Source organism: Epinephelus moara, chromosome 22 (genome assembly GCF_006386435.1).
Source record: "Epinephelus moara isolate mb chromosome 22, YSFRI_EMoa_1.0, whole genome shotgun sequence".
Taxonomy (NCBI): Eukaryota; Metazoa; Chordata; class Actinopteri; order Perciformes; family Serranidae; genus Epinephelus; species Epinephelus moara.
In genome coordinates, this window is record NC_065527.1 from 11,471,731 (window position 1) to 11,487,864 (window position 16,134).

A 16,134-nucleotide genomic window follows, 5' to 3' on the forward strand; every position below is an offset into this window, starting at 1 on the left:
AACTGATCGATTCTCCATCCCACTTCTCAAACTCAACAAACTGCTGCTTAGGAAAAAAAGACTCCCGCCTGCACTGCATTCACAAATCCGCAAAAACTTCAGAGTTTAGAGAGGGGAAACAGGATGAACACAAAGGGACACACCAGCACACACTTACATACACACTCACACAAAAGTAAGTGTTTGTCAGCTACGGCACCACACAGATTCTAATCCTGTAGGATTAGGAAACACTGCAGTTATTTGAGAGCACATGACCATTGTACCATTGTAGCTTTATCTTGCCGTTCTCAGTTGAGGGGAGCTGAACCACGTCTATTTGCAACTTGGGTGTTGTGAGACATCCCTCTGCACATCACTGTTGCACCATGCGAGTTTACATTTGTAGCCTGTCAGCTGGCATGAAATCATCTTGCCGCTATCCACTGACCTCTTTCGTCTATGATGCATTTTTGTTCCCAGAATTACTGTCGCTGTCAGGATGCTTTTTTTTTATTGTTTGTTGTTTGTGCTGCTACCCTTGGTAAACCCTGTATCGTGTAAATACCCCAGTGTGACGTCTGTTTGTCAGATACTGGAACCAGACGTGCCTGTAATGATCATACCATATTCAAAGCGACTTAAATCTTACGTCTTGACCATTCCAACAGCACCCGAGCCTCTCAACTCTTGTCTGCATGCCTTATGTCTTATTTACACATCACTCAGTCTGGCAGGGCATGCTGTTTGTATATAGAAAAGGGGATGTTTCAAGTGTGTGAATTTTGGGGAAAGATAGAGATGAATAGAGAGAAAAGCAGAGGGAGGGATAGCCTGCAAGCTGATATGACAACAGAAATGCCAGACAGTTCTGCTGGAGACGGTTTTATTTTACTGATAATTGAATCCCCTCTCTATAGGAGTCACTGTGTTTATTTTAAGCAAAACAAACGAGGCGAGACAGAGGCATTCAGCTGTATATCTCATTATATTGCTGTCAGCTATGATTTTGGCTCTCACATCCACACTTAAGATTCTTGACAGAAACGGTTTGTTTCACTTCTTATTCAGCACAACAGTTAAGACCCTTATCGAACATGTATTTTCAGCCTTTTCAAAGTCACAGGTTGATTTAATGTGCGTTTCCTTATGAGAGATTCTAATGTGATGTTCTTGAGGTGGTCCCCCTCCCTCCTCCCTGATGTCCTCTGTAGCCTTCAGTTAACCATCTGCTGGGATGGGAGCACATGGCAGAAGATGTGTTAATGAATGCATGGTTATATAATCCAGACCTGTGGTGGAGGGAACGATGGGGAGAGTGAGCGGCAGCCTGATCAACATCTCTCCACAAAGCAGGAGAGAAAGGTGAAGCGGTTCTTTGTGCCAGCAGTGCCCCCAAGTGGCCTGAGGTGGCATTTTCCCTCCTTTCTTCACCTTTTCAAACATGACATGACAACTGCTGCTTTGCCTTTTCTCTTTCTATAAAGAAAAACTCAAGAGACATAGGAGCTGATGCATTGCAGGCAGTTATAGGGATGGTATTGCTTTTTCGATGACCACTGTTAAATGGGCGGCATGCTGACACAGTAAACCACAAAGCAAGGACGACTATTACAAATCAGTCCCCCAGCCCTCCCTCTTTCCCTCCTCCTGCCAAAATGCCATACCTGCCTCTTGCCCTGGCCAGCCATCATACCCCTTATGAATCAAAGACACTGGAGCAGAAGTAGAGAGAGACAAGGACTTATGAGCACTTGGCTCTGCCTACCCATTCTCTCCTTTCTCACTCCTGCAGTCTGTACATTTTTCTCTCTCCTCTCCTGCATTTATCTGTCGAGCTGGGTGCTATGATAAATCTAAAAGCGAGGTTTAAAGCACCTGCAGTGCAGAAAGTGCCCAGCTTCCACTCTGTTCACATCTGTTAACATATACATCACGGGTCAACATGTTTGAGGATACATGTGTGCCTAATCCTTCCTCTGCTTTTCTACTTGCCCACAAACACATTTCTCTTCTCTCTCTGTCTGATAGCTTAGATAAATTGAGCTGCTTTATTGACTTAACTATTTGTTGGATAACACACTGCAGACACAGCATGCAAAACAACAGCAACAGCTCATACTGAACTTTTGCATCGTATTATTGGGTTGACATTTGGACATTCTGAAACAACCCCCCCTCCCCCCATGTTACCAGTGTAGGATTTAAAATTCCACCTTAAAGCAACAGTTAGACATTTTGGGAGCTTATTTGCTCTCTTGAGAGCAGTTAGATGGGAACGTGTACGCCACTCTCACATCTGTCCACTGAAAATAAAGACACAGCCAGCAGCCAGCTAGCATGGCTCAGCATAAACACTGAGAAGACAGTGAAACACTGAGCCTGGCTCTGTCCAGACGTGACAGTATATGCCTACCAGCACCTCTAAAGCAGAATAGTAAACACATTATATTGACTTTCTTTAATCTGTACAAAAACTGTACACTCTGAACACAAAAGTATAAAAACAGCCCAGTTGGCAGAATAAGATGTTGGCATCGAACGTCTCTGCAAACCACCGATATGTTATGTCTTTGCATTTCAAACGTATTATATCAACATTTCTGAAGTGACGTAGTTGAGATTACAGGTATATGAGCCGAGTTTACCTAAAATCAAGAGAGGATGGTGGATGACGTGAGACCTAGTAGGGCTGCAGGATTATGGCCAACATGATAATCCTGATTATATTTGATCAATATTGAGATCACATTTATTTATCACGATTGCTTTTCGGGGCAAAATATTTTTATTGCATTTTATATTCAGACCTAAATAAACAGAGCACTGCTCTGAGGTCTGTTGTGCTAAATTCCTGCTGCTGTGCAAGTCTTTGCATCAAAATAAGGCTGGTTGTTTTTCACAGTGCGTCTTTTCATTTCACCCTAAATTCAATCGACAGAGCTCTGCTTTCACTTCACTTTATGCTACGTTGCTGCTAATTAACAATTTGCATCAAAATGAGGTTTAAAATGAGATTCTTCTTCACCTGAATTCTATATGTCTTCTTTGGATATGTATCTGCTGCTGAATATATATGTATATCATTTCTTACATAGGTTACTGTACTGTGATGCACTGCAGCATAGTTGTTGTGAATGTCTGAGTTGACGCTGGACAAAGACAGAGATCAACTGCTATGGTACGGTAATGTTAGTGACGTTATGCTTCTCGGCCTTCATGCATTCATCATACTGCAGATAGTGGTGTTTTTACAGGTGGTTAACAAGTCAGTTGTGTTGTGTTGTGTTGCTTTGCGATGCAGACACAAGTCTCATGCACTCTTTGCATGTGATTTGTTCTCTTCTGTGTCCAAACAATGGATGATGAGGGTTGATTTTTGTTTTGCCTGTCTGCAGTCACAACTTTCAGTAAAGCTTTTTGCAGACTGCTGCTGCAGGGTGAGCACATAGTGGACAACTCTTCAGAAGTGGAGGCTGTTGTTAGTTTAGGAAGTGCTTGCTTTGATATGCAGCCAAGTTTTGTAAGAGCGAAACAAGCATTTTAAATGTTAATACTGCAGCTAATAATGTTCATTTAATTGTGGGAAGCAAAAATCGTGAGCATGATTAACATTCGATTAACTGTGCAGCCCTAAGACCGAGGCTAGACAAGCAGCAGACTGCTGTTTGAGACCAGTGACATTTCCAGCTGTGTTTGTAGCAGCCACACTGGATATTTGAAGACAGAACATAATCTTTCCCTAACCCTAACCAAATGGTTATGTGCCTAAACTTAACCACACATTAACCCCAGTGCTGTCACAACATAGAATTGAAAACTGAAATGTAAAATTTCAACATATCCGCTGCATATGAAGCATAAAATGATGATGCAAACTGATATGAAGATGAGGCTGTAAAAGTTGAAGATGTTTGAGTGAAAAATTAAAGAATCAATCAGGCTTTGAACTGCCAAACACTGCTCCACGCACAGTCTAGCTTAAAACTGTATGTACAGCTGGTGCCCTGGTGTACAGGGCAAATAAACACTGAGTGTACAAACTGCCCAGCGCGTAAAGTAACACAGATAAGATAGATTTTGAGATTTAATACATAAAGTACGGACCTATAGAGTGCTGTTAGGCCTATTTTGTTACCTTTCGACAGAGCCAGGCTCACTGCTTCCCCGTTTCCGGTCTTTATGCTAAGATAATAGCACGCGCTGGGTGTAGCAACTCTAGCTATCATATTTATCTTACAGACATGAGTTGTATTGATCGTCATATTTCTCTCAGGAAGAAAATGAATAAGAATATTTCCCAAAATGTCCCTTTAAGAAGCTCCAAAGTTAGTTAAACAATTTCTCCATTGTTTGCTACAGTCACATACACGATACGTAGGGCTGGCATGATATCAGATTTTTACTACACGGTTATTGTGGCCAAAAGAGTTTACAATAATGATATTATCACAGTATTTATTGAAAAAAAAAAAAAAACCATGCTTTTTGTCGAATTCATCTGTGTCTGTTTATTGCGTGTTTCGGAGGTGGAAAGAGAGTCTGTAACCATGACTGTACAAAATCGTACAAAAAGAAATCAAATAACTTTATTAATGGATAGTGAAAAGGCGACCAGATGGCGTTGGGGGAGGGAGACCTATTAAAAATGGAAAGAAACAGAAATGGCTTCAAAGGCACTGAATTATTTATACTGCTTTACATATGTGTATTATTAACATGATATCAGCATTTCCTTTTTAAATATCACAGGTGTATTGCGACACCCCTAACTGTATGTTATGCATCTGCTTGTTTCATTGCGCCATGCTACTTATATGACGGGAAATAAAAATCCAGACGGCTTCCTTTAATTGGGAGATTTGAAATGTGTTTTCCATCATTTCATAAGGAGTCTCAGTACCGTATGACATATTTGGCATCTTTGAAAACCTTTGGGTCTGACTGGAATTCAAAATTAAGTCTTGAGCAATGCTCGTCCCAACAACATGGACTTGTAATGATGGACCTGCCAATGTAGTGCTTAAGTATTAGATTGTAGATCTGTTTGCACTGTGCACAAGGAGCTAATACAGATGAACGTCAGATCTGTAGTTAGAAAAGTCTGTTTCAAATATTGCCTATTTTTCAAACAGTGTATTAAACTCTTCCCTTTAAGTCCACCACTGTGAGAACCAGCACATACATTACCAGCCTGACACAAATATTGATAATATTGTAACCCAGTGCTAAAGTTATGATCTCTTTGTTTCTCTGCCACTGCGCCTACAAATAACCCGTCTAATAAACAGGGACTGGGACGAGTAGAGAAGCGATGCATCCCAGACTCTGGTCTGCTTCACTGGACCTGAACACAACCATTTCATCTGTTGAGCCAGCAGGCCAAATCAAGTGGTCTTTATTAAAGTCGCTTTGATGGATTCACCCCTGGCCTCCCCCGCTGTGATCTATCGCCTGTCCAGCCCTTGGAGGTCGTAATAAACTTGTTTAGCAGTGGGGTCACCGCATGCAAGCAGAGCATGGGTGTGTGAGTGTGAATGTGTGTGGGTGCTTTTCTGCTTGCACGGTGTGTGATGTTACGTGGTTCAGGTCTTGTCACAGCCCGTGAGTTGTATATCCATAGCTCCATCCACTTGTGATGATATTTGTTGTTTCATTACAGATTCAAGCATGATTGCATCATTTATTTATCCACACACATTTAAGCTGTGGTCAGGCACAGTGGCAGCGCTGTTATCCCTTTGAGTAGTTTTACTGTCCTGAGCCGCTCCCGCATATTTTCTAATAGAGTAGTAAATCAAAGGCAGTTGAGCGTTCATAAGTCCTTCACAGATTCAGTGAAGCCACGCACAGAAAAGCTATTTATTTATAAAAAAATGAGTGATCTCCTTTTTCATTCAGAATATATTTCTTTCTTACGCATCTCAGAAAATGATTTGAATAAGTACGACATGTGAAAACACAGAGACCTGGCTCACAGCTCATTAAGCCTGTTGTCTTATATCTGCAGTTGTATTAAATTTGCAGCAGTCAGAAGTGAATCATACTGGGCGCTGCGTTCGGCAAAGATGATGAGCTCTTTAGGTGTTCTTCCTTCTGTGAATGAAACACAGCAATTAGCAGATGTTGTAGACATGGCCAGCTGACGTCCAGTTAGCAATGGCTGCTGTCCCCAGCGTACACAAAAACATCCAGGTCATAGTTAGCCAAGGTGAAACCCATCCGCTTTCTAATGGATACCACAGGGACCGGTGTTATTGGATGATTCATCAGATCAATGCTCGACAGTTCCCATCTGACTTCCTGAGTCCAGCATGCAAGGCTTGTTGGGGTTTATGTAGCTTGCATGGTAACAAGCACCTGGCACTGCTGATCATAGGCACCGAAGACTGTATATGGTTTTATTGTTTTAACAAAGTAAAAACTGAATTTACTACTTTGTTCCCAGATGTTATTACAAATGTTTCATTTTTGAAAGTAAATCACACCAGTGAAAGTGTATGATGTACTTTTATGAGCGAAATCTCTCACAAATAAAGTTTTACGAGAGGTGTGCCTGGAAAGAATGGGGAATATTTCATTCTGAAAAGCCCTTTGGAAGATACAGCAAAGGGCAAAGCCTGTTATTGTTGCTGTTCTTTATGGTGTTGTTTTATAATAGTGGTAAACCATTGAAGTCACTGTAGGTTATTGTATGTTATATTGTGTATGGACTCAACTACAGTTATAAACAAGTACTGATATTTTACAGCCTGGTGATGCTACTGGAAAAGTTACAATCAGGCCATTGCAAAGGAGAAATATAACTTAATACCAGACATTACACAAATCACAACAACTAAAGTCAATAAAGCACTTAGTGTGAAATTAAGACTTTATAGTGGGGTATATATTTTTAAAGGGAGAGTTCAACCCAAAATCAATGATACATATATTTCCTCTTATCTGTAGTGCTACTTATCAGTCCAGACTTTTTTGGTGTGAGTTGCAGAGTGTTGGAGATATCAGCCATAGAGATGGCTGCCTTCTCTCCAGTATAATAGTACTAGATGTCACTCAGCTTGTGGTGCTCAAAGCGCCAAGTAAATAATTAAGAAAAACTCATCAGCAATGTCTCTGTCCAGAAATCGTGACCCGATTGCTCAAGATAATCGACAGGCCTTGTTGTGAGCAGTTTCATGTTGGAACTATTTTCTTTCTAAAGAACCATATCACCACCTTGAATGCCGACCAAAGTTAAAATATTTTAACTTTTACCGTTCACCGGCCACGGAATACTCAACCGGATGTGACATAGTTCCAAAACAGAAAAGAAAACATGGCGGAACTCGACAACGAAAAGCTAGTGCTTTTGGTGCAGCAGCACCCAGAATCATATGACCAAACTTTAAAAGCCTACCATGATGCTTCCAAGAAGGCGTACATATGAGACGCGATTAGCGCAGAGCTGGGTGGAATACCAGGTACGTAATATGAAACTTAACGTTGTGAATTGCTTTATTAGCTTAGTGAGCTATCTGGCTAACATTAGCTCTCTGTAGCCCCAAAACATTGCCATAGCAACAATCATGTGTCACGAGTCACGTGTCTCATTTTGCCGTCGTGCCGTTCCGTCGGACTGCTTGTTTATTTCTCCCGTTCCGTCCAGCAGATGGCTCCCGTCTGCCGTCTGCCTGATTCCATGTGAATGCGGCATTAGACATGCTCTGTTCTTGTCCAGGAATTATGCTCTGTAAACATTGATCCCTGTATTATGTTGAGGAATCTCTGTAGTGCGTATGTAAAGCTCATGTATGCAGTTGATAGAGATGAATCTCTCTTTTTATGGAGAGAACGAGATTGTGTAGAATCAACGTTTTTCTGTTTTTTATAGTTTTCATTTTTTCACTTCCTCATTTTACTGTTATCAATTTGTTTGGATGTATTTATTTCAGCATGCTTCTGAGTAGTGGTGTTTCTTTTGATGCACTTGTATTGAACATTTGTTCTGATGTTTTATTGTAAATATTTGTATTTTTGGTAATAAAAGACAGAAAATCCAAGCATACGTCTGCTGCTAGCTCACCTAGCACCACTGAGCTAGCTAATGTTACAGCCCAGCTGAGTAGGACACAATAATATTTACATCTTGCACTATCACAAGCACGAGCCTCTTGTCCAACAGTAGATGCACTCTTCCTTCTGGGCAGTGATACGGCTGGTGCATGTAGTTCTGTAGAAGAAATAGTTCCTAAATGAAACTGCTCACAACAAAGTCTTTGGAATATCCTTAATAAGCGGGTCATGATGTCTGGAATGGGCGGCACGGTGGTGTGGTGGTTAGCACCGTCGCCTCACAGCAAGAGGGTTCCTGGTTCGATCCCAGGTGTGGGAGCCCTTCTGTGCAGAGTTTGCATGTTCTCCCCGTGTCACTGTGGGTTTTCTCCGGGTGCTCCGGCTTCCTCCCACAGTCCAAAGACATGCAGGTTAATTGGTGACTCTAAATGGTCCGTAGGTGTGAATGTGAGTGTGAATCTCTTTGTGTCAGCCCTGTGATAGTCTGGTGACCTGTCCAGGGTGTACCCTGCCTCTCGCCCAATGTCAGCTGGGATAGGCTCCAGCCCCCCGCGACCCTCAAGAGGATAAGCGGTTAGAAAATGGATGGATGGATGATTTCTGGAATGAGACGTTGCTGATGAGTTTCTCAAATGTATTTTTCTGGTGCTTTGAACACCACAAGCTGAGTGCCATCTAGTTTGACTATATTTGAGAGAATGCAGACATCTCTACAGCTGATATCCCAACACTCAGCTACTCACACCAAAACAATATGATTGATAAGCAGCACTACAGGTAAGAGGGAAAACATGTATTTTGGATTTTGGGGTGAACTGTCCCTTTAATCACTTGACATTCTGTAAAATATATACAAAGCGGTGTCTGAATTATTGCAGTTTGGTCATATTTATTTACAGCAAACAAAGAGACGCGTTCTCAGACTTTGATATGAAAATAGGTATTGCTATAAAGTGTCTCTAAGAGTTTACCCATTAATCAGTTGAATTTTATTTGAAGTTGAGTTACTGATCATATGTTAAAATATGATGTGATCAGTTGTGTTTTGTAATTTATAGAAAAGCTCATACCTTCTTCCTGTCCAAGTTGTCCATATTAAAATATCTGGGCAACTTTGTGAATGATATTGTTGATTGAATTTCTCACTCAGGAATTCACTCAAATCACAGTCATTTGCTCAAAGTCGGCACGTGTCCTCAGGTAGTTGCCAAAGCCATGCTTCAAAATGTCCAGAAGCTTGAAGTATCAACAGTCAGATTTGAATTTCCTCCCAATATATACATTTTCCTGGATATTGTTCATTATATTGATTGGAGGCCAAGCCATGCCGTCAGAAGTTTGCCGGGCGCACCATCATGGTTGTCATGGTTGCCATCAGGTTAGGACCCTTCCAATAGTACCACTTAATACCGTTGTAGCGAATCACACTGGATGAGCTGGGGTAATATATGCCATTCAGGTTGGATGGACCGCAAGCCTCAAACCACCAACCTAGAGAGGGAATGTGCCAGAGAGTTCAAGGGAAAAAGTCAGAATTAATCAAATTCAAGCTCATGAAATGTAACACCCAAATGTACAGCTGTAAGTCAGCAGTAACTTTATATTGGCGCAGAGGGAAAATGAAATGCACTTCGGGACATTTACAAGGGGTGGATAGAAATGTTTAACAAGATGTGTTGTAAGGAGAGACAGATTGAGTCAGGGGTTGATGAGTAGCAGGAGTTGGGTACCTCCAGATGCGAGCTGAGCGCACTTGCAGGTGCAGCGGTCGTTGTCTCTGTCCTTGGTGCTGAACTGGGTGCCAGTGTGGGTGAGGCTGCTCGTCCGTCCAGCTGTGCCACTGAAGCCCTCGACGTGAAGGCTGGATTTTTGGGAGAGCAGTCAAAGAGCAAAGATCTTCAGTGAAAAGCTCAGCCACAGGCACTTTTATTTATTATTGAAAGCTGTGTTGGGCAACATTGTTTGTTGGCAGCTCCACATGGCAGGCAGTGGTTACTGCCCGAAAACTGTTTGAACTTCTTGTTTTACTGAAATCCACTGATGTTATGTTGGTGAAGTGATCACAGCACAATCATGTTTACCAAACCATCTGGTGTGTGATGCCTTGATACAACAGGATAGCAAAGGGATGAGAAAGGCAAAATATCTAACTTGGTGCGTCCAACTTTCATTTGTTGGAGCTGCTGTTTAGGAGACAGTTTGAAGCTGGCTTTGGCAGCATTGATTTTTCCCATACCTCCATACCTTCCTGACATTTCACTGGGGTATACAGTATATGGCAGTATTTGTGTGAAAAGAAAACTGTAAAAGCTGAGCTACTGGAGTAATTGCAGCACGTACGTCATTATTTATCTTAAAATGCTGTGTTTCTAATATGCAGTAAGGCAAGTCTTGCTGGGTTTAAATACTTATGGCCCATTGAATAATGACCACATAGGAAAAAAAAAGCTCCCTTCTTGCTGGATGACCCAGTGACACTTGTTGCCGCAGCAGCTACTGACACATCAGTGGGATTAACAGAGATGATGTGTTGAATAAAATCATGTGGCTAATAAACTGTTGTCATAGTTTGAAGAAGATAAAGTTATAATTGGCAATGCTGCGGCTGTGGCCCAGAGGTAGAGCAGGTCGTCCACCAATCGGATGATCGATGGTTCAATCCCTGGCTCCCCCATCTACATGTCGAAGTATCCTTGAGCAAGATACTGAACCCTAAATTGCTCCCGATGGCTGTTCCACCGGTGTGTGAGTGTGTTAAAAACTGAGTAGCAGGTGGCACCTTGTATGGTAGCCTCGGCCACCAGTGTATGAATGTGTGTGTGTGAGTGGGTGAATGGGACTCTAATGGTGTGTCTCAAATCACATACTTCTGTTAGTACACTTCCATGTAGTATACTATGTGCACTATGTACTCATCGGTGTAGTGCGCAAATTTCGACAGGGTAGTGTTGTCTCAAACCAAACACTGCTGTTCACGGTCACAAGTGTTGTCTCAAACCAAACACTGCTGTTCACGGTCACACAGTCCTCGGCCGCCATTTCCAGTTTGAAATGTGGTCCCTCCCCTTCCACTACGTAGCCAAGATGGCGACCATTGAGGGCGAGAAGTGTCCATAGTTCCACACTCAACTTCTTGACCGTTTTGAGTGCACCATCCGGGTACTCATAGTGTACTGCATTTTTCCATACTTCTCAGTGTGAACGCACTTATGCACTCAAAATATTAAGTGTAAGTCCAGAAGTACGCGATTTGAGACACAGCATAAGTGTAAAAAGTGCTTTGAGTTGTTGGATGAATAGAAAGGCGTTAAAGTGCAGGTCCACTAATACTCCCAAACAGGGGCTGAGGCATTTTTTGTTTTAACTAGTCCGGTAACGTTATCCCCACCACTGGCATTTGGCATCTTTCTCAGCTCAGCTGCGTGTCAGTAGAGACTGACCTCTGGTGGCAGGTGCTGTGCACTACAACACATCGCCTCAATACAGCTTCTCTATCAGTTTAATTGAAAGAGAGGCATCTGCATTTTGAAGATGATGAAAATCATAAATACCCTGGTACGCTGTAATATCTTGATATGGCCCAAACCTGGTCTGTTGTTCACTTTTAATTTGTCGCTCCTATCAGTGCCTCAGGGCATACCTGACATTAGGATTTCATTTTGGTAAATAGACAGCATGTTAAGTGAGGCAAGACTCAATGCTCTTCTCTGTCGTTTGGAGTCTGTAGAGTTGTGCCTTACGCAATGTTAAATTCAAAAGACCCTGGATACATTATTTCACAATCAAAGATAAATGTAAAATAATCAAAGAATATACAGGTAGAACCACCTGTAAACCACAGCGGGAGATCATAGCCTGTTTACAGTGTGTACAAATAGCCTACTTTAATGCAAGGTACCATCTCCCCTCGGTTCCTATTGTTGCCAAGCATCAAAATAAAAACTAACCTAAAGTACGTCTCATTATTTTTCTGCCATGCTGTGCTTTGTGAAACAACCCAAACAGTCTAAAAGAAATCTCTGCCCAAGTTAAATTGATTCGCTCAATTATTTTCACACAGTGTCCCCAGCAATGGAGTCTGTGTGTGGATGTGTCAATGTGTGTGTGTCAGTGCTGGTTTGAAGAGCGTGGACGAGGAGGTCAGCCCTGCTGTCTGCCCTCTCCTCTGCCCTGTCATTCTGTCTAGTTAGTACCGGACTCTCCCCTGAGTTATGTGACCCCCCTCCCTCCGTAGCCCGGGGCACACTGTCTGTGATGACTAAATGAAGAATCCTCCTCTTGAATTTGTAAGTTCACAGGGCAGGGCAACACATCATGAGGGTCAGCAAGAGGGGAGTTTGAAATGACAGCGCAGCGGACGGGAATAATGATAGAATAGCAGAGAGGCTGGAATAATACATGAGGGGATATTTTTGTTAGACGACTTATCTTTTCTCTTCACGATGGACCGGTGACGTGGAGCAAATTAAAAACTATCAAATTAGACAGGATGGTAACCACAGGCTACAGGATATCCTATTGGAAAGAGTGTTCGGTGCCAGTTCTCCTTGCTCTGCAAAACTTTTGCATTAGCCATGACTTCCAGACGTATTAGTTCAGCTATTCCACCAATACCACAAACCACAGGCTAATCCTTTTCAAGGTGACTGTCTTTTCATATTGTTATTGTATCCCTTAATGACAAATATACTGTTACATTAAAAGGAATGCCTACCATTGGTTTAACTCAAAGAATGGCTGTTCTTGGCTACCTCAGAGGGGAAAGCGGTCTGTCATGCTGATGATTAATGTATGAATAATGTTATGAGTTTTAGGTGAAGACCTCCATGTTGCTCTGGGGAGCACACTGGATGCAGCTGAGGAGGTGGAGGATTGCTTTGGCTGACTGGCTGCATAGCACCGCAGCTCCGGCTTGGGAGTTTTAATATAAACCCACAGACAAAGCCAGCGTCTTGAGCATGCTAGTAAAGCTGGTGCATATTGAACTGGTTACACAGAACATGATCTCAGAGGTAGCAAGCTACAGAGGTGATTATATTCATTCAGGTGCCTCACCTCACACAGTGTAGCCTACAGCAAAATTGTGAAACATTCAGTTTCATCGCGCTAATTATGTGGAACAAACTCAGGCAAATGCAATTTGCTGCACTATTAGGGATCTTGGAAAGCACACACCCACATGTGATTATGATTTTTTCATCTCTCAGAGCATCAATCTCCATAAACTTCCACAAAACAAAAGCAAATTCCTGTGAATATATGTGAAATTTGAGCGCAACTATTTTAGTTTACATTTTATTTTTGCCTGTTTTGGAAGAAGCAAGGCCTCAGCACACCCACACATAATCTTGTTAGTGATTGCAGGGTTACCGCAGAGCTTGGTTTGAGTTGTCAGTTCCTGGCAGGGGCAGGTATTGCCGAGCGTTGCTGTTATACTCCAGTGGAGGTGGCTCCCCTTGGGGATTTTCAGGGGCAGCGGTAGCTGCAGTGATGGGAGAAGAAAAATGGAGGCAGGCGAAAGTGGCTGCGTGCCCTCCACTGAGCTCATCATTTTGAATGACATTCTTAAAAACGGTCCAAGTGGTTCCTTAACTTCAGTGCTCGGGGATAAGAAAGCTTAGAGAACGAGAAAATAGAAAGGAGTTTGAGCTGTTGATAACGGTTTCTAATCTGTCGTGATATTAAAAGTCTTGCACCCAGAGGGGAGCCTACAATTGAAAGGGTGTTACTGCTTTGCAATTATGCCTTTCACAATAGAAGGCTCTTAATAAAACACTTGACTGAAATAAAGCACCGTCATTATACCCCTATTCACGTCTGATTTTTGACAAAGAGAAATAATTTAATTGGAGACCTGAGTGTACAAGGAGTGGTTTAGTTTCACATTTTGTCATATCTTGTGCTATCATGTGCTAATTACTAAACACTTTTGGTAATTGGTTGATTTAATAATTAAAGGGGTGAATTTTGATCTGAGCGTTACATCATTACAAGCCTGCATGTTCACTTCTGTATTATATATATTGAAAGCTGGTACCTGTAGTTGTTGTCCTCTCCGTCTATGTAGAAGCGATCGTAATGCGAGAAAGCTTCGTTCCCCTCTCTGTCTTTTAGCTGGACATGCAGACTGTATTCCTGCGAGCTGGTCAGCCTGTGGATGATATCATTCCCCAGCCAGTGTTCCCCAGACAGCTCTCCAAAGCCCTGGATTAGACACAAAGACAGAGAGAAACAATGGAACAAGAAAATATTCTAACAAGGGGGGTGATTTTACCAGGGATCTGCCAAGTGTTTTTTGGAGTTAATATGAAAATGGACCTCAATTTAAGAAGTCACATTTATCATTTTGATGGCCGAAGACAGTCCACTGAGTTTATGAAGTGAAATACTCCGCTCCCAAAGCAAGAGGCCAGTCAATTGAGACTTTAATTTTCTCTAATATCCTACCAATGCTCTGTCTGTGCTTGCAACACTTACAGTAAAATAAAATTGGCTTTGTGGACGGATCCACTGTTTGAGCTTGGGAGCTGGACATGAGTTTTCGTCTCATTTTTGGCAAGGGAAAACAACACTGAGTGATCACCAGGGCAGAATAAGCTGGGCAAGAACATAGGAAATATTTTTTTGAGGAGGAAATTACAAAAGGATGCAGGCAGGTGAAACCAAACAAACACAGATGTTGCTATACAGGGCACAGGGGAGCCCTAAAGGGTTTGGTGAGTGTGAAGATGATGAGATATGATAAAGCTTTTGCAATCACCAGATCTCAACCACACCATTCCAATCTCTCTGGGTCCACTAATCACTCATAAAATCAAGAGATGGATCAATGGCATCAGAGGGCGTTTTTCTTTTGTGTGAGTTAGTCAAACTACAAAATGAATTTGCTGTTCTCTGGTGAACACGCACTGACAGATGTTTATCAGTGAGTCAAATTCCCTTTTGTATTGTTTTTTATATTTTAAAAAAATTAGCAAGGATTGAATGTTTTCTCACAAAGACCCATCTCCAGTCCTTCAGAGCTCGCTCTCAGTATGTGAAATTATATGATATCTTTTAGCTTTAATTGTGCTGTTTGCCTCATGAAGGTCGAGTTACCGAAACTCTGCAGCATTAAAATCATTATTTTTGCAAGTTAGACTGTGTGCAGGAGTCTTTATTACAAGTTTTATTCTTCTCATCCCTCTCCTACGCACTTGTTTGAAAGTAGAAGTGCAAAGTATTCCTTTGTTTTGAGCCTTAATTGTCAGGCACGATTTAAAGCGTCAGTTCACCCCAAAGTGAAAAATACACATTTTTCCTCTTACTTTTAGTGCTAGTTATTAGTCTTGATTGTTTTGGTGTGAGTTGCTGAGTGTTGGAGATCTCAGCTGTAGAGATGTCTGCCTTCTCTTGAATATAATGGAATTACATGGTACTCAGCTTGTGGTGCTGAAAGTGCCAAAACATATATTAGAGAATCTCAACAACATCTCTTTCCAGAAACCAGTTACTCAAGATAATCCTATTGTGAGCAGTTTCATGTAGAAGCTATTTTCTTTCTACCAACTGCACACACCAACCGTATCACTGGAGATGAACGAGATGTGTATCTACTAATGGACGAGGAGCTCGTACTCATGACAGTGCTATATGTAACCTAAATGGTGTCCTCCTTGGCTGAGCTGTAACATTAGCTAGCTCAGTGTTGCTAAGTGAGCTTACAGTAGATGCATGCTTGTTCTGTGTAGTGGTACGGTTTGCAGGTGTAGTTTAGTCCAATACATTCGAGAGAAGGCAGACATCTCCAACATTCAGTAACTCACACCAAAACAATCCAGACTGATCAAAAGCACTGCAGGTAAAAAGAAAAATTCATATTTTGGATTTTGGGGTGAACGGTCCCTGTCTCGCAGTTTGTCATTATCACCACAAGTATAAAAGTACTTAGCAGTCATCACTAAACAATGCAATGATTCGAATAAAGAGTCCTTTAAGGGTGCTTTCAGACCTAGAGTTGTCTTGCTTTGGTCTGAATCAGGGTCTACTTTTAGTACAAAGTTGCACAGTTGCCTAGAGTTGGTTCGTGTTCTCACGGCAGCATTTACAAGCAGACCAGAT

The 16,134-nt window shown here is 41.9% G+C and overlaps 1 protein-coding gene across 2 annotated transcripts in view; it reads right to left on the minus strand.

The window, feature by feature from the left end:
* Nucleotides 1-6,695: 6,695 nt before the first annotated feature.
* The window catches only part of angpt2b (angiopoietin 2b), a 28,376-nt gene continuing 18,937 nt past the window's right edge, over nucleotides 6,696-16,134 (minus strand). For both annotated transcript variants that reach the window (XM_050034142.1, XM_050034141.1), the window contains 3 exons: nucleotides 14,072-14,238; nucleotides 9,765-9,895; nucleotides 6,696-9,525 (listed from right to left, as the gene is read on the minus strand). In XM_050034142.1, coding sequence (XP_049890099.1) covers nucleotides 9,365-9,525; nucleotides 9,765-9,895; nucleotides 14,072-14,238 — 459 coding nt within the window. In that variant the 3' untranslated portion in view covers nucleotides 6,696-9,364. The remainder of the gene's footprint in view (nucleotides 9,526-9,764; nucleotides 9,896-14,071; nucleotides 14,239-16,134) is intronic.